The sequence below is a fragment of the Argiope bruennichi genome, chromosome 8 (genome assembly GCF_947563725.1).
Source record: "Argiope bruennichi chromosome 8, qqArgBrue1.1, whole genome shotgun sequence".
NCBI lineage: Eukaryota > Metazoa > Arthropoda > Arachnida > Araneae > Araneidae > Argiope > Argiope bruennichi.
Genome location: NC_079158.1, coordinates 55,821,611 through 55,849,539, shown reverse-complemented (window position 1 = coordinate 55,849,539; position 27,929 = coordinate 55,821,611). Strand labels below are relative to the sequence as shown.

General features: G+C 25.6%; 2 protein-coding genes across 3 annotated transcripts; one reads left to right on the top strand and one right to left on the bottom strand.

The window, feature by feature from the left end:
* Positions 1-1,042: 1,042 nt before the first annotated feature.
* LOC129981553 (polypeptide N-acetylgalactosaminyltransferase 13-like) lies at positions 1,043-16,671 on the bottom strand. 2 transcript variants are annotated; one of them, XM_056092429.1, is made up of 11 exons: positions 15,977-16,671; positions 15,246-15,412; positions 14,731-14,908; positions 14,353-14,562; positions 11,654-11,771; positions 9,986-10,171; positions 9,312-9,446; positions 7,780-7,893; positions 7,170-7,190; positions 4,328-4,471; positions 1,043-1,846 (listed from the first exon to the last, which is right to left on the bottom strand). In XM_056092429.1, the coding sequence occupies exons 1-11, from the start codon at positions 16,528-16,530 to the stop codon at positions 1,655-1,657; spliced, it is 2,019 nt and encodes a 672-aa protein (XP_055948404.1). In that variant the 5' UTR covers positions 16,531-16,671; the 3' UTR covers positions 1,043-1,654. The 2 variants fall into 2 exon arrangements, with proteins under 2 accessions (XP_055948404.1, XP_055948405.1); XM_056092430.1 differs by lacking the exon at positions 7,170-7,190 and having other exon boundaries at positions 1,046-1,846.
* A 391-nt stretch (positions 16,672-17,062) lies between these two features.
* Positions 17,063-27,454, top strand: LOC129981884 (cation-dependent mannose-6-phosphate receptor-like). Its single transcript, XM_056092923.1, has 7 exons — positions 17,063-17,365; positions 18,673-18,775; positions 19,745-19,857; positions 20,941-21,025; positions 21,518-21,600; positions 25,337-25,463; positions 26,589-27,454. The coding sequence occupies exons 1-7, from the start codon at positions 17,154-17,156 to the stop codon at positions 26,646-26,648; spliced, it is 783 nt and encodes a 260-aa protein (XP_055948898.1). The 5' UTR covers positions 17,063-17,153; the 3' UTR covers positions 26,649-27,454.
* Positions 27,455-27,929: the final 475 nt, after the last annotated feature.

Genomic DNA, 27,929 nt, shown 5'->3' with positions numbered 1-27,929 from the left:
AGCATTTTTCTTTTTAATACATCAATAAATTATGGGGCACAATAAGTTGATAACATTCAGGCTCAAATATGTAAATTAAACAAATAAGCAGATATCCTTATGAAAGTGCAATTCTAAATTCAGTATTAAATATAAAAAGATTTGCTTTGTGAATATAACATTTAGAAAAGATATGCTCCCTTCCAATTTATAATCAAAGTATATAGATTTTATGCATTTTCAAAAATTTCTTCAGATGAATATTTATAGAATTTGAACTACAATCAGCAGTGTATGTCAGATGACACTTTTAAGCTTAGAACACTATTTCTCTTTTATTGACTTCAAAAGCATTAAAAGGAAGTGCATAAATAAAAGCTACCAAAAGAACTATAAGTATATGTAAATATATGTGTAAAACAGACCTCAGAAATAATTAAAATGAAGTGCATTATGCTAAATAATATACACAAAGTTTATATAAAAATCAAGTTAGCAAAAGCAATATATATTGACAGTCATAAAAATAATACTTGAAAATATTTACTTCATATCAACAGTGTATCACACTGGTTCAAATTATCAGAGGGTTGGAGGAAGAAAAAAAAATGTATACTGAAATGTCTAAAAACATTTCTTGACTTTAATATACAAATAAATAAATTAAAACAAACATCGTAAGCTCTTTTTTCTAACAAAATAAAATGTATTGTATATTTGTTTCAAGAATATGTATTAACTGTAGTAACTTTTACTCATAAGCCTCAGTGATAAATTTGATGTTATTTGTCAAATTTAATCACATTCTTTCCAAAAGAGAATCCACAGTTGAAAAAAATATCAAATTTAATGTTATCCTTTAATATGGCATTATAAATAAATAATAAAACTTTAAAATAAATAATAAATCCAAGATTTTGTTCATTTTTTTTTCAGTCCTATTTTGTTTCAATGAATTTGAAAATTTTCTTTGGTAATTTATGGGAATATTATTTTATATATTGCATAAATAAAATATTAATATGAAATTCTTCATAGCCATAATTTCTACATGTTTTTAAAAATATTCCAAAGAAATCTTTAATTTGAAATATACAATACTTTTCTTTTATGTTCTTGAATAATAATTTAGAACTATTAAAATAATTCAACAAGAATGCATATATGTATACATAAAATTTTGTCTTTTTTTGTAAAAGTAAAAATGAATAAGTAATAAGCAGTAATAAACATTTGATTGTCGTATCACTAACAACAAAGCTTGTCTTCAGACAAATACATGTTTTTTCATAGTGATTAACAACTTATACAATAACATTAAAAAGTATCATAATAACTACATAACAAATAAAACAGCTGGGCAAATGCATAATATTTTGATTAAGTTGCATTTAATATTTGTGCATCAGATACTGCAGTTTCAAAAGTACCATTACCTCACACGTGCAGTGCTTCCCCTCGAAAAATGCAAGTAATTTCAGTTGGAAAAACACTCACAAATTAAATAATCAGTTATTCAACTATTGATAGTGGCACATCACATATAAAGGCACAAGCAATTTTTAAAGTAGCAAAATCAGTTTACTGTTCATAAAATCAAAATACCTTCCTAGTCAGACTGATATGGTGAAATTGGAAGGAATAATGAAACTTCTGTTGTTTTTTTACCTTGTCTCTATTGTAGTACATTGAAGTCCTCATGATCGTTGTCATCATCTTTTACATCTATATGAGGATGGACATAGTTTTCAAACCACCAAATTTGAAAGTGGCCTCCATAGCATTTCCTAACTACAGCATCATCTTCAGATTTTTTCTTACCAGCATCAAGGCACATACCAGATTTCTCATGTTTAATTTCTCCACCCTAAATATTCAATGAAATTTTTAGAAATTAGAATATACTATAAATAAAAAAATCACATTACCATCATTACAATTCACATGCTATCATAAAATAAAGACTGTCAAGAAAAATTGCAAAAATCCAATGCTTCTGAACAAAATTCAAAGTTTTTGCAATCCCCCCCCCATTTTATTCTAAGCAGACAGTTTCACATGATTATTTCAATATTATCGATACAATTTCCTTACTGAAAGACAGTGGCTTTAATACTCTCTTCTGTTGGACTCCCGATATGTCAGTATTCTCGGTAATGAAAAGGAAGATACTGCAGCTCGTACAGCTTCTGTTGCTTTGGATCATTCAGTTCCTCTAGCAGTTATACGTAACTTAGTGAAGAAATATATCCTTGCCAAATGAAGAAAATGAAAGATGGGATTTGCAAATTAATAACAAGCTGCAGAGTGTTAAGCTTGTTACTACAATGTGGCCATTCTTCCTAGTCGAAGATTTGATATTAAATTGACGCATCTTCAAACTGAACACACATATTATACTCACAAATATGCTAGTTTTAACCCAGCGGTTCTTAACCTTTTTAAGCCGCGACCCAAATTTGAGAATTTGAGAACGATGATGATTTTTTTTTAACTTACAAATTTTTTATTTATTTTTTTAATAATAAAGATAAACAAAAGTACTTTTCGGTCCAAGGAAAATTTAATTAATAAACAAGTGTTTTTAATAATTTTTATTGACCAAATTAAAATATATTTATAACTTTTTGAAAATAATTGACATTTTAACTTATTCCTAAAAAAAAAAAAGAAATATCAATACATATGTTAAGTCTTAAATTTTAAATGCAAGTCATACAGTTTTAATGAGAACCTTGTGCTTGAATACATTTTGATAGATCTTCAAACCTCGGTTGAATGCTTGTCAAGGAGCACCTTATATCTATTTCAGGATTTAACTTGTTCCGGTAATTGTTTTTGATTACACACAGAGCCGAAAAACCAGCCTCACACATATATGTTGTTGAAAAGGGCAATAATACTTTTAGGGCTTCTTTAACAATTATTGGCTTTTCGGTTTTTAATTTTAACCAGAAAGCACATAAAGATTGTTTTTTTGTAGAAATTGTATCGAAGTGCTTGGTCACTTTGTATTTCTATTAATTGTTCTTGAAATTGATTAATATTAACAAATTCCTCATGCAAATCACTTACATCAAAATTAAATGGCATTCGAACCCAATTATATTTGAAAACATCGTCTGCAGGAAAATATCGATCAAAGTCTGCAATTAGTTTTTCTAAATGATTAATAATAATTTTCAGTATTTCCAAATCTGTGATATCAATATTATTGTCTTCAACAAGTAAATTAAGAGTCGGGAATGAAGCAAGTTTCTTTACTTCAACCTTATTTCTCCATAATTTGAGTTTATTTTTAAAGCATGTCATTTTTTCAGTTAATTCAATAATAGTATGATTACGTCCTTGCATAGACGTATTTAGATTATTTATTTCAAATAAAATATCTGACAAATAAGCAACTTGAGTAATCCACTTCAACTCGGAGAATTTAGATGCTAATGGGTGTTTCTTTTCTCTCAAAAATAATTCACACGTACTTTTTTTGCTCTCGCTTTTTAATCAGCTGATATTTTTTGATCTTGTTAATCACATTCATTTTCGATTGTTGATATTTATTCAAGTCGTCATTTCTAAAATGTCTGAAATTTGGTGTATCACTAACTTTTTGGTTCGACTCAGCGCGACCCAATTTTGGGTCGCAACCCATAGGTTAAGAACCGCTGTTTTAACCCATGTTTTTACTAATTTTTGGGATTCTAACTATCTTTTAGGTTTGCAACCATATATGTTTTTTCTGTTTGATTTTTAAATAAAGCTGCAACCTTGTTTAAAAGTTTCGACTGCTAGTAATTGATATTACTTATTTAGTCATTAAGTTTTATTTAAGTGGTTTCATATTTTAATCTTGTGTTTGGTACAGCACAGCCAACACCGACTTTTGTGCCATAAAATGCCAAATTCAAATCCAATCCACATAACTAATTCATTAATTGCTATAATATGCTTTCATTTTTTTTAGAATGACACTAATGAATATCATACAAACTGTTCAATTACAATTGAGTATGAATAAATTTAATTTGCACCCATTTTTTTATAAGCTTAAAATGTGGATAATTTCATCATTTTTTCATCACATAGAAAAGCTATAAAAATAAGGAACATAAATTTGAAATTAATATTACTTTGCCATTTTAGTTCAAGATTATCAATTATAAATAAATCTGAAATATAAAATAACACTGATTAGATCTAGATCTAAAGAGATTAGAGGCATTCCTTATGTTTATTAACAGGCTGTATTTCTTTAGACTTTTAATAAAGTTATAATAATTGCAAATAATTTATGTATGTAATGTTGTATCCTTATATATCAAATCAAATAACAGTAATCTGAACTAACCATTTTATGTATCCATTTTTGGTTGTCTCCTCCATTGCACTTAGTCATTATTACAGGAAGTTCTGAATGCATATCAAAATCATCATTTATTTCAGCACAGTTATCTTCAATTCTCAGTTCTTTCTTCTCTGTGTATGACAGTAACTAAAAAAGTTTAAAAAGATAAAGATTATAATTATCACAATTATTACAAATTATATAAATATTCTAATACTATTAAATGCTAATATGAATCAATATTATGATCAGTCTTTATATTTCAAATTGCATTTTGTAAAAACATTTTGTTTATAAGTATATTTAATAAAAAATAAATAAATAAAGGATACGAATCTCTTTGTCGATATTACATTTCTTTAACTCTTATGAAAAGGCAAAAATAATGATTTACATTTCAAAATGCATAGGATAAAAATTCTGGAAAAAAGAAGAAAGAAAAGCTTTCTAATTATTTCAGACTTCCTCACAAATGAAGAGAATAAATTATTTTAAAGGTTTTTAATTCCTGAAATATCAGTTTTGCATCCCATTAAGAAATTATCATGAAATTATATAAATATTATAATGTATGAAGCATAATATATAAAGTAGTTGATTTCAAAAAGTGGAACCAAAGCTCATTACAGCATTAATCAAAAAATTAATATTAAATTCAACAATACCATTTATTACTTTTGGGCAATGTTCAACAACTTATACTTAATTATGTATGTAAGAAAGAGATTTTGAAATATTCATAAGTTCAAAATGCATCCATTTTCTGGCAACTCTCAGAGAAATCCAGTTATCTTTAAATGTTAAGAACACAAACTTCACTGATATAAAGGTTTATATTTTTTTGTAACTCTAATATAAATAATGTAAAAATATTTCAATTTGAATTTTAACATATTTAAATTTTAAATAAATTCTTGCAAATTGAACTAGCAAAGTGTTTTAAGTCCATAATTCTAAATTGCATTTTTTTCCCCAGAAAGCATTCAATTTTTTATAATTAAATATGAAAAATGTAAAAAAAAAAAAAAAAAAAAAAAAAAAAAAAAAAAAGACAATCATACAGATATTTGTTGCTAGAATATGAAAAATCCCTTTCCTTCTATAAAATTATTGCCATATCTAAAACGTTCTTCAAGACTACTGAAAGGTATTGTTATAGTATATCTATTTTCATGGATGAAATGAAGTGAATATCTTATTGTTGATATTCCATACTGGAGGAAAAAATCATTTGAAATTCAAAATAAGGAAATAACTTTTTTTTTGTTCATGGAATATTTATATCTTATCTCCATTATAAAATATTACAATGCAGTAGTAACATATTCTTCTCATAGGCTTTGACAAATAACTGTCTACCATTTTCTGTAATATGACAAATAATTTTTTTTTCAAAAATTGATGCATTTGCTTTGTTGAAATATTGTTATAGTGAATGTTTTTTACAGTCCACCAAAAGTACATATAAATTACAAATTTGCCTAAATATTAAAAATACATGAATTTATATTATATTATAAAATTACATAATTCTCACTGATCATTATAAGATATCATTTGATCATCCAATAGCAATTCAAGAAAATAAAAGAAAAATGGATTTGAAGGGTTATTATGAAGGATTTCATATTACATGTTCATACTTGCAAGTGAGGCTGATGTTAGTTAATTTAGCCAGTAGGAAGGCATATTATTTTAATATATGTAGCAACACTTAAAGAATAAAAATCCGAGAAAAGCAGCTTTAATTTTAATTTGGTTGGATTACAAAATTAAAATTATTTGAGGATGTTGATTATTAGGACAAAATCTGAGATAGTACTCTTTTCTCCTATATTTCACATCACACCAGCAAAGAATCATTTGACTTTGAAACATCTAATAAGCATCATACCTATTGTATTGTCCAAAAAATTAGTTTGCATAAATAAAAAAACAAAAAATACAAAAAAATTATAAATAAAAAAATAAATAAGCCCAAATTAAAATTGCAAAAAAAAAAAAAAAAAAAAAAAAAAAAAGGCATCTCAATGTTATTCAGATTATGAGGAAGAGGAATATATCATTCATAATATAAAATAATTTATCACCATTGAAATTTTACAAACTAACTTTAACTTTATAATTAAACTTTAAAGTTGATTTTAATAATATAATTCTATTTTAAACTCAAACATGCACAGATAAATAAAAGTGATAAATAGAATACACATTAAACCAGATCAACAAATAGCCATATCAGATGTTTCATCTGTAATTAAAAAGTAAAAGCTGGGAAAAAAATTGCAAATGTTTTTCAAATTTTGAGTTTTTTTTTAAAGAAAAGCAAGAAAAGTGTTGTTATGCTTCATCTAGTCAATTTATTGTATTCAAAAAAAAATATTTAACAAAAATAAATGTACGGCTACCTTTTGATAAATAAGTTTGATGGAAACATGTTCTTTCTTAATTCTGATAATTATTTTTTTAAGTCAAGTTATACAAAAATACGAAAAATTCGTTATGGTAATATACCTTTAAGAAATTAATGATCCTTGATGAAAAAGAATAAAAGGTGAGAAGATTTTTGACAGGATGATAAGCAATTTTCTTACTGTGTGAAATTACATGCTTTATAAAATTAAAAATCAATATTCATTCAATTGTTATTTTAAAAAGAAATTCTGCATAATAAGACTAAAAAAAAACATAAAATAAAAACCAACTTATGATTTTTTTAAATACTTTTTTTTCCTTTTTACAATACATTTTTTTTAAAAAAATGGTATCTGTACATACAATTTGTTACACTTAGAATAAATGAATTCCTGGAATTCAATTTTTACACAGAAGTTAAATGACTTACTTGTAATGCAGCTAAAAATTCCTTTAAAAAGAAAAAAAATTACAGTTTCTAAATGTTTTTTGACTCATAAATACAAAATTTGCATTTACATTATAAATAAGAAATAGAATTTTTAAAAACTGCTGTCAGCTGATTGTTAAATTTATTGATTATTTCATTGATCTTTATATGATCTTCATCTTATTCTTTAATCTATTCCAAACTAAAATCAAAGATCTAAATATTTTAAATGAAATAAAAAGAAAATATTACAAAAAATGAAGTTAAGCAATATTTTTTATTTAGGTTTGCCAACCAAATAATTTTAAATAATCAACACATAAAATGTTAAAAAAAAAGTGAACAATAAATTAAATTATTGTTGTCATTCATACATAACATCAATTGAAAATGAAGATGATATTTAAAAATTAATTGCTTAGCACAATGCTCAACAGGCATGGCATAAATACAGCAGTAGAATACTAAAATATATATTATATTAATAAAAATTCACAATGGTTTAGTTCGTGATGGTATTGTGCTTTTGAAACACTTGTCGTGCCCATGTAAATTTTGAAAATATAAAGACATCAGTAAAAATAAAAACATTTTAACTATAAAAAGTTACCTGATTTATCACTAGATCCGAATTTGGTTTGCAATGAAAATAGCCAATAGGTTCAGATCTATCTTCATCCCGATTCAGTGTATCAAGGCACAGATTAGTCAAAGGATTTTTCAACTAAAAAGAATTCATAAAAATGCTTCACAATACATTTTCATTTATAAAAAAGAACCAAGTTAAATATATTAACACACAGTTTTCATATTCTGAAAATGCTCTTAAAATAATAATTTGAAATAAGAACTTATTCATTAAGAAATTAATGCTAATATGATTAATGTAAATATGAAATATTTTAATATGATTAATGGAAAGCATATGAAATAAAAATCTTTTTCTTTCATCCTATTCTTCATAATTTCATAATGAAAAATTAATGAACATAACTATAACAAGAATAAAATCGATGAAATAAATACAAAAATTCAATGACATAGACAGAATAAGGTAAAATATTTAAAGTTATAAGTAAAAATTGTATATATTTTTTTCATTAGAGTATAGATTTATCACTAGAATTATTCTCTATACTAAAAAAATAACTTTGTAACTCTTAAAACTTTTTTTTAAAATCTTTTTTAATAATAGAAGGAATAAATTTGAAAACCTAGGAAAATGTAGTATAAAGGTTTTTACAAATTTCTACTTCATAAGTAGGAAGAACTTGGTAATACTTAACTAAATACCTTTTGAAAAATAATGGAATGTCGTAACTTGAAATGTCCTGATAGAGCAATATAAATTGAAAGTCAAAAGCATGAAAATCCTATGTTAAATCTTTAGCATTTAGATTATAATTTTAAAGCATACTGAAGAATGATTTCTCAATAATTAGAAAACTTTAATAAACAAGATAAAACTTCGTAAAGGTGATATAAATTTGTGTTAAGGTGTTTTAAAAATATGTAGCTAATTTAATATATTAAATAAACACATTATTTAATAATCAGTTTAGATGGAAATACGCAAACATTATCTATGGGGGGAAAACTCATTAAACTTATGCAAAAATGAATGTCGTTTTAATTTATGCACTGTGGTATTGAAAGAATATTCCATTATCTGACAAAAATGCAACCAGTTAAATATAAATAAATTGTCTTGACCACAAAAGTAATAAAACTGCATTTCATAATGAAAATACATTTTAAAATCAGAATAACAAATATATATATAAATTCATAATGCTCTCAAATTGTATTAACATGCCAATGTAAAATTTTATTGAAAAGATCTAATAACTAACTTTCATTCATTGAAAAATCTCCATGTATATTTTCTTAAAATTTATAATAAAGCCACTTACTTGTAAAAGTCTAAAAATTTTAATGGAAAATAAGTAAGTTTATTAAAAAATGCTGGATTTGTTGAAATAAATGGCAAAAGTAATTGAAACAAAACAAATTATTATTAGAATATTAAATTTCAACTATTAAAAAAATTAGTTGAAATAATAAATCACTTTTAAAACAGTGAGAAAAAAAACATCTTATAATACAAAAACATGACAAAATCGAATTATTCATTTCACTTACACTTCCATATGCTAAAACTCCCTTATCAAAGATAAATTTGTCTGGATATATGTTATCTAAATACCACTGAAATGACTTGCATTTAAGTCTCTTTTTCAATTCAAGTCTTTCAGTAATATCTCCATAATCAATACCCTGTAAAATGCAAATAAATTAATTAAAAATAGAAGAGAACAAAATTTGATCCTATGTATCTATAAAAATCATTATTTCCTTTCTTATTAATTTCCAGTTATTTAAAAACTGTTATTAATGTCAAAATAGATCATATTCAGAGACCCGAAATTTAACAATAAAATAACCAACTTCAAGAAAAAAAAAAAAAACTTAAAAGAATTTTTCTAAATATCTCTTAAAAGAATGATTTTACACAAAATCCTTCAACAACTTCAAACGGAAATGTATAAAATTGAAATAAATTTAATAAAGTTAAAGATCAGTTATGTGCTAGAAGAACAGTTATCATTATCTTCATCCAACAATGATTTTTCTATTCAGAACAATTCTTACTTAAACTGCCATTAATGTTTTTCGTTTGTGATAATACTATAATATTTACTTGGTGAGAAAATTTTACTTTGTACTGCAGAAACTAAAAACATAAAACTTTTTTTAAAGCTTATTCAAATAATTTTTATGATTGAATGCTGGTGATACCATTTCACAATACTTACTAATAAATCTGGTCGCTGATAATAAAAGTATTTTTTGTATTCATCCATCCAAACTTCAACAGTTCTGACAGTGTTTATTCCATGAGTATCCTTGTTCCCAGGGAATTTATATGGATGAAAACTTCGAAAAACATGACCAACATGAGAACAAGGTATTATTTCTAATGTTCCGCCACACATCCAGACCTAGAACAAAAATATATCTTTCTTTAAAAAACAGTACAATTTTATTTGATCATGTTCATTAATAAAAAAAACTTTATAACTTCTTTCATATATTTTAAAATTAATTCTTTTTATAAGTCAATTTTAACTATTTTTGTTAGTGTTGGAAATATATAAAAAAAATCGGCTCTTAATGCTCATTTAGATCTTTTCCTCAGATTCCGTCCGCTCCGTGAATGCATTTTCCAGATTTTTTTTAAAATTATTATTTTTGTTATTTTTTTGTTGTTTAAATTTCATTTCGCCGATACTTAATACGGATAAAATGTATGATAATATCGAACATAATTTCAAGAGTAACCTTTGTATTTTCTAGTATACATATAGTAATCGTTGAAAAGTTTGTACTCGAGAGTTTGACCTCTCCGAGTTCGAAAAACACATCTTTGGAAAATGTTCGTCTGTGACAAAGATAACTCAAAAATGCTTTGAGCTACACGGTTGAAATCTGATACACCGTTTTTATACGAAATCTGCAGATTTCTATCAAATTGTGAGTAAAATATGTTCAGAGGATGTCCACCTGTTGTAAATACGATAATTACAAAATGAAGATAGCTAGAAACACAGATTAACATCTATATTGTAGACACTTGTCAAGTTTTGAGCCAAATCCAATCATGGGTTGACTCTCTGTTGACTGTCTTTACTTTCAGAAATAAGTAAATGACAGAATACAAATGAATTAAATATATCCAATTTGGAATGGGAATTTGTGAAAACAAATGCATTTTTGTATCGAATCTTTGTTTCAATGGATTGAGTAAAACGTGTCTGAAACACAAATTCAATTTTTGGATACTATTAATGTATGCCAGGGATTAATCTCTAAGTAACTCGCCAAGGATGACATGATAGATTCAGTAAAAATGCTTAATTCAAGTCAAAAGTTAATATTTCGTAACTATTGTACTTGTAGTCAAAATCTTGTAATCAATGCCATGCAAGGCATTCTCTGGCATGACAAGTTTATTAGAGACATTCTCATTTTGAGGAGTCATTCTCACTGGCTTTAGTTAAAGAAAGTTTTATCGGAATAGTTTTAATCGGAAATATTTCAGCGAAACTTTTTCCTTTACTTTTATTATGGTATAGCGCACATTTTTCAAGCTTTTCATTTTGGTCAATCTCCTTTATTATCTCTAACTTCCTTATTTTGCCACTAGAGTCGCTGTAACCCGTCTCCATAAATTCAGCATTGTCACTTTACTATAGGGACATGTTTACTTCTCTAGGTTTACTAGGTATATGAATTTTGAATTTAAAGGGCTTAAAAGGTCTTTACCGATCACCCTGCATATATATGTGCGTCGCGTCAGATTAGAAAAATAAAATTCCTTTTAGCAAGTAAAGTATAAAAAAATAACATTTTTAAATAATGTTTATATATAAACAAAAGTTGGAATTTTTTCAATACAGAAGATTTAAAAATATAAATATTACTCTAAAGGACATTTCCAAATTCTCTCCACCCCAAATTTCCATTCCAGAATCATAACTTCCAACTTCCCAAAAATATTTTCGATCTATCGCAAACAGTCCACCAGCCATAGTAGGAGTTCTGAAAATATTCACATGCATATTTATAATCACTTTTATCTATAAATTGTCTAAAAAATCAATATCGCGAAATCCCGATTGTGTATATCAAAATTTCAAATAGCAATTTTTTGAAGCAAAAGGATATGTATAAGACACATAGTGAATGGCAAAATGACTTTCAACTTCAAAATGAAAAATTGTTATTTGTATAGTGATAGACTTTGCAGACATTATAATTTCAAAATGATCGGTTCTGATATTTCATACAAGATTCTTCTGCATTAAAGTGTTTAACTATCTATATTGTTACGAATTTGTAATATTACTTCCCAGTACAATAAGTCTAGTAAGGAAGATGGTTTTACGACTAATTCTGATGCTTATAGAATGGATGGATGTTAAATCAAAGATTCAAAATCTTGGCAACAGACTTAGCAGCGGTGACGTGATATTTCAGAAACTGTTGTATTTTGGCGAAATATCTATTAGGAGTGAAGTTAAGAAATATTTTTGTAGAAATTTCTACATTCTGTCTCGAAATATATAATAAAGCTGAGAGCCAAGGAAGTAATGAATTGAGAGTTTGAGAAATTAATCAAAGTATAAAACAAAACATAAAATCATAGGATTATTTTTTAATTTCAAAATGATGCATAAATTACTTTTTAAAATTAATATATGCATAAATTCAAATATATATATATATTATTGTTACGAAATTTCCGGGGTTCGTTTGGATAGTGGGAGTTATATGGTGTGGAGAACACTCAATCAGCAGGCGGCAGTAGAAAAAGAACAATGACGTTTATTTACACGAAGACACACAGGAAAGCACAGAGAAGACAATGATCTTCAGCCGCGAGACGTGCAAACAGAAGCACACAATAAGACTCTACTGCAGACAGTAGCGCACAGCTTAGTTCAGCACTAGCTTGACTCCGTCGCTGCTCTGCTAATCCCTAGCAGCCCAGTTCTTCACCGTCGATTCCGGCTACTCTACTCTGGCAGCTGCGGCTGCCTCCCTTTATAGGTCTCAGGAGGCGGGGCTAGAAGCCTCTCAACCAATCAGGAACGTTCGAGTTTTGATTGGTTGACTTGGCGACCAAGTCACCAAATGGTCGCCAAGTTTGTCGCCAAGCTCATGGACCTCCGACGCGACACCTGGACTCCGTCCAATGCAGATGACTGTAAAATATTCTTTCTGATGATGGAACCAACTATGCTGGGAAGCAGCATTACTGATTCGTAACATTATATATATTCAAAATAAAATTTGATGCAAAGACAAAAAAAAAAAAAAAAAAAATCTTAAATATAAGGATTTACATAAAATTTAATCCATTCAGACATATATCACAAAATATTACATGCATTTTTATTGTGGAAAAATAAATCAAAGAGTAAATTTGAGCATAAAACTAAATAGACCATCTCCAGCCTAAAATACTAAGGCATTTGAAATACTTAAGTCAATGATGCTAATAATAGATAATAAAATTCTTTAAATAATATATACAAGTGATGAGTCAATTCATGTTTAAAAGAGCATCATAATAAAACTTTTAAAATCTCCAATTGAAACTATTTATATTCAGCACTTACACTGCAATTACAGAATTCACTTAAAAATAATAAAAAATCATAAGAAAACTGAAAGTTACTTCCAAAAATTTTATTTTTAAACTAAAGAAAGTTCAGTTCAAAAATTTCTTTCAATCCTGTAAATATTTATTATAATTGCAAAAAAGCAGATTTAAAATGTACTTAAAGATATGTTTAGCAGAAAATTAATCAAATTATTTAAAAGAAATAAAAAATGCATACATTTTTGTTTATATAAGAAACCAAGAAATACATTAAGCTCTTTATAATAGCAATATTCTGTTCCTACTAAAATCAATCAATAAATTTTACCTGCAAAAGAAAAAAAAATCATAAAAGAGCTATGAAGTTTTCCATTACCTACATTAAGTAATTACAACTTAACACAACAGAATTTGTAATTCGACTTTTTTTAAAATTATTTTTTAAAGTTTTCAATAGAATCCACTTTTTCAAAAATTACCTAATAAGTTTGGTTTGCAACTTATTTAGATGATACCTACCCATACCAAGCTAAATCCTATTTGCAAATTTTAATTTTTTTCTCATATAAATGTGATTATGTAATGTCCATCAGATATACCAGCACATATTGTTAACATTTATAAATAATATAGATACAAAATCACTATTTAAAGTAGACACAAACAAAAACATAATAAATTTTTTTCCAAAACAAGCTAGGAAAATAGCAATAAAGAAATTTCTGTCACTCATAGTATTATCTTTATAAAATTACTAGATAGTTAAAATTACTAGTAATTACTTTATAAAGATACCAGATAATAAAGAAGGTTATTCTTGTTCTACCAATACTGATAATGCTACTCAGTGAATTAACAAATGTTGCTAAGAGTAATGTTTCATATTTTGGAAAAATTTTATGTTAATAGTGCCTTTGATTATTATTTATAATATTATTTTCAATAAATATTCAAAGTGAATAAATTTTTAAATATAAAAAAATGCATATAATAAAATTATTACAAAACTCAAACCTTGTAGGAGCTACTTCTGATTTTCTGCGTCTATCTTCTTCATCTGAAATTTCTATCCAGGTAAAATGACCATTCCATGTAAATCCTCCAATTTGGAAATACTCTAAATTTGTTGCATAATATTCAAAAGTTTTATCATCAATAACATCTATAATAGGGCAGACAACGGCTGTTCTTTCTTCTTTTATTCTTTGAAGAAGAGGTTCCAACCTAAATGATAAGTATAATCAATGAAATAAAAAAAAAATGATTATGCTATTAAGTTTAATAACACATGATTAATTTGGATATACTTTTATGATTACTAGTTATGAAATCAGTATATTATGCAGTCTTGCATAACTCCTGTTTCCCTCAAAAACGAGCTGAAAATCTTACCACTTAATATTTGCTTCACAGTGGGAATCTAGGAAAACAAGAACATCACCAGTAGCAAGTTGTGCTCCAGCTAAACGAGCTCTAATCAATCCTTTTCTTTCATTAAATCTTATCAGTTTGATAAGACCTGGTTTAAACTGTTTCTCTATATATTTCTTCAGAGCATATTTTAGTTCATCTAGAAATATATATATAAAAAAAAAAAGAAGAAAGCTAAATAAATACATATAATACAAATAAGTTTTTTTTAAAAATAAAGTGGTTCTTGCAAAAATTATTAATAATAAATTATTTTCAAATAATAATGTTTTAGATCACACAAATCTCATTTAAAATAAAATATTGACTAAATTCCTAAAATAACTTTGATGGTTTAATTCTTTTTAAGGGAAAAAAAATACTCAGAAAATTATGTAGTACTCAAATTAAAAATAATACACAGAATTATAGTAAAATAACTGGATATAGAAATTATTATTCAATATTATGAATTTTATGTCTATTTGAATACTAACCTTTTTCACTAAAATCATCAACCAAAATAATTTCACGTAAAAGACGGGAAGGTGTACGATTTACAACACTATGAATAGTTCTAAGAAGAGCTGACCATATTTCATTGGTAAATATAATTATCACACTTGTAGTAGGTAAATCATGGTCATAGCTTTCATATTCACATCTATGCAAAAGTAAATGATATATTAAAATTTAAAGCTACTAAAAATATTAAAATAAGATAGCTGAAAATTATGATATTAATAGGAATTTAAAAATTATCATATAAATAAAAAAAAATAACCATAAGAAATACAGTTAAAAGAAGGGGAGGGGACATTTGATGAAGTTCCATGGAAGCTTCACAAAATAAATTGTGCAGAAAATATGCTTTATTTAAATTGCAGTGTTTTTTTTAAAGCTTATAAATGCCATAAGAGAAATAAAAGAACAAAAATTAGATACAAAAGATTAAGGAAAAATAATAAAGCACATCATAATAAAAATTAAATTAAATTCTAATAATGCTAATGATTTGCAAAGAGAATAATATAATAGAAAAATTATGCAGAATTTGATAGCTGATAAAATATTAAGAAAGACAAATTAAAAATATATATTTTTAGCATTATTGCAGCAGGGAGCAATATATTTATTTCTTAAAAGACAAGAAAGAAAATATAACTTCAAATATATATACATTCTAAATTATTTCAATAGGGAAAAAATCTTCAAAATTCAACAATACTTTGGATTTCTTGGATCAGGAACACTTCGATTAGGAGATATTCTATCACTTAAATAAACATTAAATGCAGCATCATTGAACAATTTATCTGCTAAGATTTGTTCTTCTTTTGGCAGTACAACTGGTGCACCATTTTCACCTAATCCAGGAGTAACTTTCATTTTTGGTATAGGATAATCAAAACGCTCTTTGAAGTCTTCATGAACATCTGAATGACTAACTGTTTTTGAAACTTTTTGGTTCGGAGCAATATTTGGTGCTTTTGCTTGTAACTTATGTAAAAGGGCAGGATTTCGAAAAACACTATCACGTTTAGTCACAAAAATATTTGACTTAAATACATCCTTTAAATATATATTTTGGTTCGTTTTACTTATTGTGTGTATTTCTTTGGAACTAAGAAATTCTCTAGGATGATGAGCAATGTTTACAGGTTCACTGTCAGATAAGTTTCGCATATAAAGCCACAGTAAAACACCAAGGAAGGCAAAACATATTAGAAATAATTTTAAAAAAGTAAATCGCCGTCTGCGGGCAAACCTCACAAATGCCATTTAGTTTTATAGCACAGCAAGCGATATCATATTTTAGATTGAACGATTAATACAATTATGAAAATACCAACGAGCATTATATACGATTGATTCGTTTTAATACGGCGACACGAACATCGAAAGCAAAACCGGTGACAGACTACACGTGGCGAACAGGTTCTTAATAAATTTCATTGGTTGCTAACGTCAACAGTTCTGTTTGTTTGTTTATGTCAAAAAGATGTATACCATTCATAAACTAAAATAAATTTTGCAACAAAATATTACTATTAAGAGAAGTCTTTTGCTACTTTAAAATTAAATTAAAAATTATAGCTTGAATAAATTTTTGTTTCATAAAAATAATAAATAAATAATTAGTTTCGAAATGTTATTAAGCAAGAAATTATTAAGCAAGAAAAAAAATGATGATATTTTTCTTCCATATACGTATTTAATTTCATTTTATGCTGTTTCGAATTGTATATGTATAATATAAAAAAGTTGACATTCTACGCATAAATTACAATAATATATTGCAAAGATTTATCACGTGCTTTTCAAGTCCTGGCTTCTGACTTTTGTTGATAATATTTAACCGCACCTGGTTTGAAAAAGTGTGTGAGGATTGTTTTGTATATAAAATGGGTTTCGCACTTTTTGCAAAATTTGAACTTTTTCATTATTTGTCTACTGTTTCGTCGAGCTCAATAATTTGTGTCAGTTATTTCATAATTACATGTTTAGCGAAATTAACATTGTCTGAAGACTGTGCATTTGTTAATGATTGTAAATGTGTGTTTCGTAATGGTAGCGAAATTGACCTTACAAGTTTAGGATATCATGGTGAACCAAGGTAAACTACAAAACAAATTTGAAAAATATCGAAATTTGGACAATTTGCTTATAAAACAAATAATATCTAGTTTCGTTCAAAAAATTGTCGAAGTCCTGTAATTAAAGTACATGTAAACCTTTGTTTTAAAGCGAAATCTCTTATGTTTTTGAAAGATATAAAAAAACAGGAAATTAAGTATTTCTTTATAGGGTGAATCTGCAATATGTACTGTATCTGGATTACTTTGATAAATACAGCTAGCTGTCAATATTTACTTTTAATTTACTGAATTTAATTAATAATTTAAAAAAGTATTTCTTTATGTTTATGTATTACTTTGTAGTACAAATATGAAATGCATTAAACAGAATAATATAATTACTATAACATAAAAAATTTCATATTGATTTTATAAATGCTGTTTTTTTCATTCATGTTTTTTTTTTTAATTTCAAATAACTAACGATATCTCTAGATTAATAAGAAAGAAATTGATATAACTGCAGAACTAGTATTTTTTTTAATAAAGTTTAATAATAAATTTATTGAGATTTTTTATGAAGCATATTACTTTATATTATAACTCAATATTTTTCTTGTTAATGATAAATAGTAATGAATTTAATAATTAAAATTTTAGTAAAACATGAGAGTCGAATACAAGTTTCTCACCAAGGCAGAGGGAATTAGCTAACCCTATCAAAACCCACCAAACAAACTGCTATTGTAAGAAACAAAAAAAAAAAAAAAAAGATTGACACATATGGCAACTTATTGTTTTAAAAACAGTACAACTTGGGGCCATTTGCCGCCATGCACCTTATTTTTCTGCTTGACTAAAATTTTTCTTTAAATTTCAATTAGCAGTTGTTTTGTTACTATAGTATCTAATTCTCCGAATACTTGCATACATGTACTTGAATTTTTTTGTGATATCAAAGTAACATATTTCAGTAGTCATAAAAGGAATTATTTTAAAAATTGGAGTGTTTTCAGGATATGCATTATTAGAACTCTAGATTAATCATCCTTAAATTCTCATTTTCTTTTTTCAGCTGAATAAAAATATAGAATTATAGTTTATTGTATTAAGGAATTTTACAGTGCTGCTTCTCTGCAATTTAAGAATTGAATAAATTCCTAATTGGATTTGATTTCATTCATTGTATTATGTTATACAATATATTTGAAAGTGAAATAAATATTTATTTACTTATTTGAAAGTTGTAAATTATTCTGCAAGGTCTTGAAACTTTGATGATAATGCTTCTATTTTTGAATTTTGTTAAAATTTCACATGAAATGTTATGCATTTTTCTTTTCAGATGGAAAGATGTGAAACCCTCACTATCAACTGATAATTTTACCTACTCATACAATCCTTGCTTTAAGTTTAGTATAGGAAATGGAGCTTGTGAAAATGTTGAAGTATGTACAAAAGGATAATCATTAATTTTTTATGTATTTTTTTTAATTGACTTCATTTGACTATTTTATATTCATTCATGTATCGACTGAAAAGTTATAGTATGATTATGAAAAGTATAGTATTATTAACAAGTAAATTAAAGCGTGTGCTACAAATGTATAAATAGTGAAAGTTATGTATCTGTATATATTTATATAAAATAATATTTTTAGTTTTGAGAAGTAGGATTTTCTGTTTTATTTGTTTAAAAGAAAGTCTTCTCTCTAAATAAAAATTTTTCCCAGAGGGGAAAAAAAAAAAAAAAACAGCTAATTATTTTAAAAAATTCTAATGAAGTAATTTCTTTTAAATCAAAATAATATAATCACATGAAAGAACTGTATCATAATCCAAAACTTACGAATTTTGATTATTTGTGTATATTCCAAAAATAGGTGTAATATATATGAATACTAGATTGAATATTACATTTAAATATGAATTTGTGCAGTGCAGCAAATGCTACATTTCTCTATTGTTTCAATAAAACAGGTTTATGTTGTCAAATGCAAAGGGAAAAGAAAAGTCTGATGAAGGTTTTGAATTTATTAACACATTAAATTGCAAATCTTTTTTAAATTAGGAATTAATTTTCCATACCTTTTACTCCTTTATTTAAATGAAGTTTGCTGTAGTTTTTTTCTTTTATTACTTCAATAAATTAATATAATTCTAATTTCCCTTTTTTTTTTTAAATCCTATTATAATTTATAATTATTTTAATTCTGACTTACTATATATTCTTACTTTATGTGATTGATGATGGCTTTATTATTTATTTACAATTTACAATTTTCTTTTGAAAAAAAAAAAACATTTTTTAAGAAACTGCTTTGATTTTACTTGAAGTAACTTACACTTATTTACTTTTTTTCATTTCATTTTTCTTTTTTTGATGGTATGAATCTGTGTATGTATATTTTAATAAGGTTTGCCAAACTGCTAAAGATGGTCAACATTATAACATTGGGAATCGAGCAATGTTTTCTGGAAATGGTCAGAATGGAGTTACCAATGTATCTTATGCCGGTGATGACAATAAGTAAGATTGCTTTATTTTGTAACATAAATATGATAGATGAATATTTCCTTATGTTGCTGTAAAAATGTGATGCATATGAAAGTTACGTATATATAATCATTGAAAAGAAGAAAAATCTTGCGATTTAAATATTTAGCTAGTATTTTATATTTTAAAACTAAATAATGGTATGAATTGCTTTTAAGGTATAAAGTATTTGTAAAATTTTCCTTTTAAATAGCAGTTGCTCTAGTTGAAGTATATTAAATACAGATTATTTAAAAACTAAAAATTTCTACAAATATTCTGTAAATGTTTTAGTTTGGTTAAACCGGAAATCAGTTTTTTCTGATTTCTTTAGATCTAATTTGTTGTTAATTTCACCATAAAATTATAATTGCTTGATTTTCATTACTTATCTTTTAATTTTCAAATTTTTTTATATATAAAATATTAGATTTATAAATTGTTTTAGTAGTCATAATTGAAAAAAATCCTTATATTTCTTATTTCTTAAATAGAGATTTCCTTGTAAATCTTGAAAGATTATCTGACATTGAATATAAGGCTTTTTACCCTCTCGCTGCGTAATTCTTTTATCAAAATAGGTTCAAAAATTGCGAAATGTTTCCTGCCAGACATCTTTGAGCTTTGAAAAGAGCCCACAAATGTACTTGTGGGCTCTGTGTGTAAAATTCTGCAAACCATGGACAGCCAATGCTGTCTGGTAACCTAGATCTGAATGAAACCAGAAAAGCCGAAATGAAACCATGAATGAGGAAAGAGCGGGTTGCACGGCTAAATAGACAGAAAAATGCATCTACGTGGAAATCGCAGGTTACTCAAATTTTTCTACTTCTATGTTGCTTGTGGAAATCGCAAGATAAGCAGCAAGGGTTAATTATTTTTTTCATTATATTTCATTGTGTATTTTGTCTTTATTCTTCTGTAAAGATTCGCTTATTCACATTAGAAAATAATAATGTAGTTTGAGCAATGAATATGAAAATGTATATTTATCTCCACTTTCAGAAATAATAAAGTAATATACTTGTTAAATATGATACTCATTATCTATAAGAATATGCTTATTCTTTATTCCAGAAAAACCACCGTCATGCTTGTATGTTCTCCTGAAGATAGTGTACCAAGGTTGAATGTTACAGGGGAGGTTACTTCTAGAAATTATGTAAGTTATACTTCAGAAATCAATCTTCTTTTACATTGACGTAGGTCCACAATAACATGCATCAGAATATATTTTGATCTTTTATTCTATCTAATATTAGCATTTTTAAGAAGTATTATTATATCTATTATTGCCATTTTAAAGAAATCTAATCTCGCAGTTTTCTCATTATGAAAATAATGTTACAGTTGAAACATTCTAATTTCACACCTTTTGAAACATTAAAAATTAAGATAAATCATACAAAACTAAAATAATTTTCTGTTATAATTCTGATTCAAGAGATATTTGAAGGTATAAGTTACGATATTACCTCATTGTCATCTTTCTTTTCGCCCCATTTATCTTTCTTTTCGTTTGAATTGTGCTTTAGTTGATGTAATGTGTAGAGTTGAGTTTTGAATGATTGAATATTATTTTATGAGTATTGCATGTAGTGATGTTTTAATGATTCACTTTTTTTAAAAAAAATAATTTTGTTTTCAATTATAGATAATGACTATGTGGAGCAAATGTGCTTGTGCTGATTTGTGTCGAGAGGGTCATCTCTCAGCTGGATCTGTACTTGTTATATTGTAAGATTTTTTTTTTTTTTTTTTTTTGTCTCTAGAAATGGATATTGTTTATTTAAATAATTTTTTTTAACATAAATTCATTCATTGATTTGCTCATAAGTTGAGCATCTCTGCTAATGATAACAATGAATATATGTGAATGTCTCTCTTCCTGCTGGTATTCTACAGACCAGACTATTGGAACTATCAAATTTGACATAGGTATACTTTAAAGATGAAAAATATACATCTGAACATGATTTATTTTTTAAAAATTTTAATTAATTAAAAAATAAGATAGATTTTTCTACAACAGTCGCTGAAAATAAAAGTGTTTTTCACACCAATTTATTTACTAAACAATTTTTTTATGCAGAAATTTTATTATATAAAATTGAATTTAATGTCATTTTAAAGCTTAAAAAATTATAGCTATTATGAAGCAAATTTTTTGTGGATTGTAATATTTTTTTAAAACATGTTTTGTATAGTCCCAACAATAGTTTTCAGTATTGCAATGAAGTTAAAATCATATTTATTGATTTTTCAAGTGGTTATTCATGTAATTTTTTTCATTATTAAAAACTAAGGAAAAATTATGCTAAATATCTGTGCAGTTTACATGAGGAAATAAAATAAATAAATAAAACTATGTGAAGGATAGCATAAGATAGAAGATAGTTATCTATGCATTTCTATTTTTAATAGAACAAATATGTTGTGGAACTTAACTCCAATAAAAAGGTTTATATGCGAAACAAATAGAACAGGTGTAAGATAATTTGCCTTTAAAGTTTTAAAATTTGGTTCTTTAATTACCATATTAAAGGAATCGTGAACATCTTGTGTATAATTTAATAAGAATTAAATACAACCAATACTTTTAACAAACTAACTGGGCATTCTTTAAAATGATTGTTTTCAAACTGAGACAAAATTATATTTTATTCTTAAACAAATGGATGCTACTATAAACTGCATATAAGCCCAAAAATATATATTGAAATTAAATCCTTGATTTTAAAAAATCCTATTAAAATCCTGTTGTAGTTAAAAATTAAAAATAAAAAAATGTTATATTTAAATAAATGTGACTTTCTTGGTAAAGAATGTTGTGATAAGTTGATAAAGAAATAAAGTGAACTCAAAAGCATCAAAATAAAATATTGTATGTTTAAGTTTTAAGTTAGTTATTATTATAAGTTAGTTTATTATTTTTCTTTTATTGTTTACTAGTCACCTCAGGTGACCAGCTGTTTGGCTGGATATATTGGTTTTATTTGATTTCAGATTAATTGTTTTGATATAACTTTATGTCCATTACTCCACTAAATTGTTTGACATTAAAATTGAACTATTTTAAACCTTTGAACTCAGGAATAGAAATTTGATGCATGATTATTTACCTAATGCAAGAACTTGTTTTTCTCCAAAAAATAAATGTATGTAAGCATGATTTTGAAGCAGAATCATGGCCGAAGTCATCCTGGGATGCATGATTTATGTACAAGAAGTGCTGACAAGGTATGTTCACTCACAGCGTGATACAAGAGCTGATTAATGTAAAAGAGAGGGAGAATATTTTCCCCAGTGCTTAAATATTATGAGATTCCAATAGATTCCCCACACATGTTGATTTTAATAAGGGAGAGACAGGTATCCCCAGAAGAATCCGTCGACTTCAGTAACTCCCCCCCCCTACACCCGAAGTGTTGGAACCGCCATCAAAAGCATCCCATAAAGCTTCTTTTGAATTAATCTAATAGAAAAGGTGGAATGGGACCAGGAAACAAGAGAATATTCCAAAATGAAGTCAATATGTGCAGAATTAAGATAAACTTTGGAAATTAATTAGGATTAAATTAAATTCCAAAATATCATTACATATATATATAATTGTTTTAAGTTGGATTTCCCCAAAACATTAGTCTACATCCTTTTATCGCTCTATAGGTATTTTTAACTATAAGAAAGGAAAAATTAGTAAAACATCAAAAAGATGCTCCGTCTTGAATGATGAGCAAGAGAAACCTTCTGAGTATAAAGAGTTAATTGTCTTACTTAAGTTCTATTTATAATGTACATGGGCCTTTCTAAGAGAAACAGTTCTATAACATTATAATGCTATTAATAATGTCAATATCTGGTTTATCTATCTTCTAAATTTTGTGGTAATGTGAACATTTTTTTATTGTCTTGTAAATTAATAAGGGTTATTTAACTTTCATTTTAATGGAAGAAAATGGTATGATTCAATATTTGATGAAACAGTGAACACGATTTGAATTTAAGGACAACAAATGTAAAATTAGACAAAATAATTTTTTTAAAATTGCAAATTTAAGGGAAAACTCACATCTATTAAATTGATATCATTAAAAGGACTTTTTTTAATTTAAAAATGGTGTAAAATTAATTTTTGTGCATTAATATTAAATAAGCTATTGCAGAAAATCACCGAATTTTTTCTGCATATTTTTATTAATTAAAATTTCAAAAAAAAAAATATAGACAATCATGCACATTTCCATCTTCCAAAGTGCCTAATTTGCTAATTTCGGTAAAATGGGCCGGCTTGTAGAATACCAACGCACACATATATTTATGTTTATTAGTTGTAGAGATACTGATCATATAGTTAATCATGAATTATGCATGCTTATATCAGTGTAATAAAATCAAAAGTATTTTGAATTAAAATAAAATCATAGATCATGACCAATTAATTAAAAGACCTTTTAGATGTCCTGTTACTATTTAAATATAGAAAATCAAACTTAAATCATTAGTTAAAAATGTTAACTAATGCTTACTGTTTTTAATTGAATAATTTTCCCTATTCTAAAAAGTTTTCAAATTTGATTGTTTGCATTAATTTTTTCTGGTACTCATTTTGAAATGTACTTTTTTAAAGTTTCTTTAAAGTCACAGTTCTTCTATGTTATTAAATAGAGTGTTCATAAAAGTGAGGTTTTTTTCTTCCAGAAATAATGAAAAAAAAAAAAAAAAATGCTCATTGTTCAAGAAAATCCATCCTTTTGTATAAATATTTTATATGGACATTTTTGTTCCCTTGTCAGAATCCATAATATAATATATTATTATTAACATTCTTAATAAAATATTTGTAAGCTTTAAATTGTGATAAACTTTTAAGTTCTGCAGTTTTAGTTCTGTTTCTTGTACTATTAAGGCTCTTCATTGTAATTTATCTTTACCATTCCAAGTATTGTAACTTATTTTACAGTAATATTTTATATTCCTTACAGTTATTTATTTTTAACATGATTTTTTTTTTTTTTTTTTTTTTTTTTTGCAGGAGTGACTGCAATTTGCTTCCAACTGTTCATATATTGATATTTTAAATTGTTTATAAAAAAAGATACATTTTTTTTTTTTCTGTTTGAGAAATTTTTTTTCTTAGGTAATTTTAAGAAAATAACTCTTAAAAAAATAAGAATCTCTTAAGGAATACATATCAATTGATAAAATAAAAAAAAAGTTATAAGATCCTTATTATTTTTTTTCACTTAATAGCTGATAGGTACTTTGCTTTTCTATAAAATTAGACATTGAAATTTAAAACATTATTCTTCTCAAAATAAGACCTTACATATCTAATCTTCATGCAAATAAATGATACTATTTCTTAAAACTCACTATTATTCAATTTAATTAGGTTTTATGGTTCATATGTTTTTGACATAAAACACAGGAAGAAAAATGTATCACTTGAAATTTATTTATATTTTTTCAGGCTCATGATTGGTATTGCCTTGTATCTTGTTCTTGGAATAATTCATTCAAGCTTAACTCGTGGTGCACATGGTTGGGAGCTTATTCCACACTATGAGTTCTGGGTAGATTTTCCCCTACTTGTACGGGTATGAATGCTTGTTTTTAATGCCATCTTTGTTGAAATTTTATGGACATACACATTTTATTTTAAATCGATCATGTCATTCTCAAAGTTTAATAGTGTCATATAAATTGTGTAAATTATTTTCAAATCATGAAGTAGGGGGGGGGGGACCTTTTAATGCACAAAAAAAAAAATAGTTTAGGAATATTAAGTACTTTGGAACAATGTAAATATTTTCTCTTTGATTTCATAAAAAAATTTCTTAAAATGATTTCTTATGTAAATAATTTCTTGCTCCTGTAAATATTCATATGATTGGAAATAATAGCATTCATGAATTTTAGACTAGTACCCAAAATAGCTTTGTAAATGTGTACAAAAATCAACTGTGATAGCTTCATTAAATTTTGTCCAAAAAGAAATTACATTGAATGTTGATAATTTTAATTATTTGATTGTGCATTGATTTTATATTTTCAGAAAAACAAAGCAAAATGTATTTTTTAAAGATAAAGGTTCAAAATTTGAAAATGTTGTTTCACATTTGGTTTTAAAAGCTTAACACTTTTTATCTGCATATTTTAAATTTATTGCAGTTTTACCCTAAATCAATTATTGATTGTTATGTATAATTAGAAATTTTCATTAAAATTTTGGCTACTTACCATTTTATTGGTCATGTTCCAAAGATGCTGATTGTTTATAGGTTAGATGCAACCCAAGTATCAGGAATCAGACATGCTTATACTAAATTCTACTTTTCTCAAAAATTAATACTATATTGAAAATATAGTATTTATAGTATATGTATTTTTTGTATAGTAAATGCAAAATAATATAATTATTTCATATCATTTTAAATAATTTAAGCATAATATGTAATATTTTAATTATAATATTTATAGTGTTTTATATATATTTGTAGTAAAAATATTTTACTAAATATAAAATACTATATTGCATATGTTATATTGAAAATAATAAAATTCAGGTACTTATTTTAGTATGAAGTTCATTTAAAAGAATTAATTTATCTTACTGCAAATCTTAAATTTTTACTTTTAAAGATTAACATTTTAATACATATTGCAATTAGTGCCTTTTGTATAATAAATGCAAATTTAATTCTAACTTTTATAAATTTTAGGATGGATGTGTTTTTGTCATCAGTGGTTGCAAGCCTGAAACAGCTTACGAAAGAATATGATTGTTTTATGAATTGTTTGAAAAAGAGCACAATGAGTACTACTTTAAAAAGGGAAAATGGACTGTTTTATAAAACTACATTTTCTACAAGTTTTTAAACGTACAATTGATCCTGTTGCTGTGATTTGAGTTTAAGAATATTTTTGGATTAGTATTCTGGTAGGTGTAGGATGCAAAAAAGTCTGTTCTTATACATTCACTATGTGTTTGCTAATTTTTTTTAAAATTTGTGATATTAAAAATGCATTGCCATCAAAGTAGATTAAGATCTGACAATGAGTGTTACAATGTTTTGCATGCTGAATTTCTTTCTTTTTGAATTATGGAAGGTTATTAATTCAATTTTTACATTTAGTGATTGCTTTGAAAGTTTTTTTTTTTTTTTTCCTACTTTTTGTAAGATTTTGCAAAAATTCACTGCAGTATAATTTTTCACTTCTATTATCAAATATTAAAAAGTTTTAGAATAAAATTTCACGAGAAAGCAATATCATCTGTTTTGTTTATTTGAATTATTCTGTTATATTATTCTTATTTCCCATACAGATTTCACTTTGGAAATTACTTTCTTGAAAGCTTCTACCAATTTGTTATTAAAACTCTTTTTATTTCAAACGAACTAGTGTTTATCCTCATATTTGTATTTTTGCATGTGTATTGGATACATGTTTTTCTTAATTAATTTGTCTATGTAAAAAAATGCAAATAGTGGTTTAATAATACATTTGTAGAAAAACTAATTTTGCTAAATTGATTGTCATATGTAAAATAAAATGTGTAAATGCATTTCTTTTTAATTTAAATGCAATATATGTTTTTAAAGGTTTTGTGTGTTGTGTTTTTATTTTTAAATCAATGAAAACTTGGAAATGATGAGTAAATTTTATTTTCTTTAATAATTAAAGAAAATCTAATTATTTTCCAATAATAATTAATCATATGTTAAATTTTTTAATAAAAATAAAAAAAATTATATGGCAGCATACAGCAAACAACTCTGTAATTCAAAATTGTGGTTAATCATCACTTTTTGATTTAAAACATAAAAACTAATATATTAAATTCTTTAATTTATATTTAGAAATTTCTTAAAATATCATAGAATGTATTTTAAAATTTAATGGGAACTCAAATAATACAAAATATTTTTATGATCTACAAATGTCTTATTTTGCATTTTATTTGGTAAAATAAGAGTTGTAGATGTATTATCATGAATCTTGTATATACTCTTCTAAAGAGATTATTTTTACTTTTTAACTTGTTTATTTTTTAAAAATCT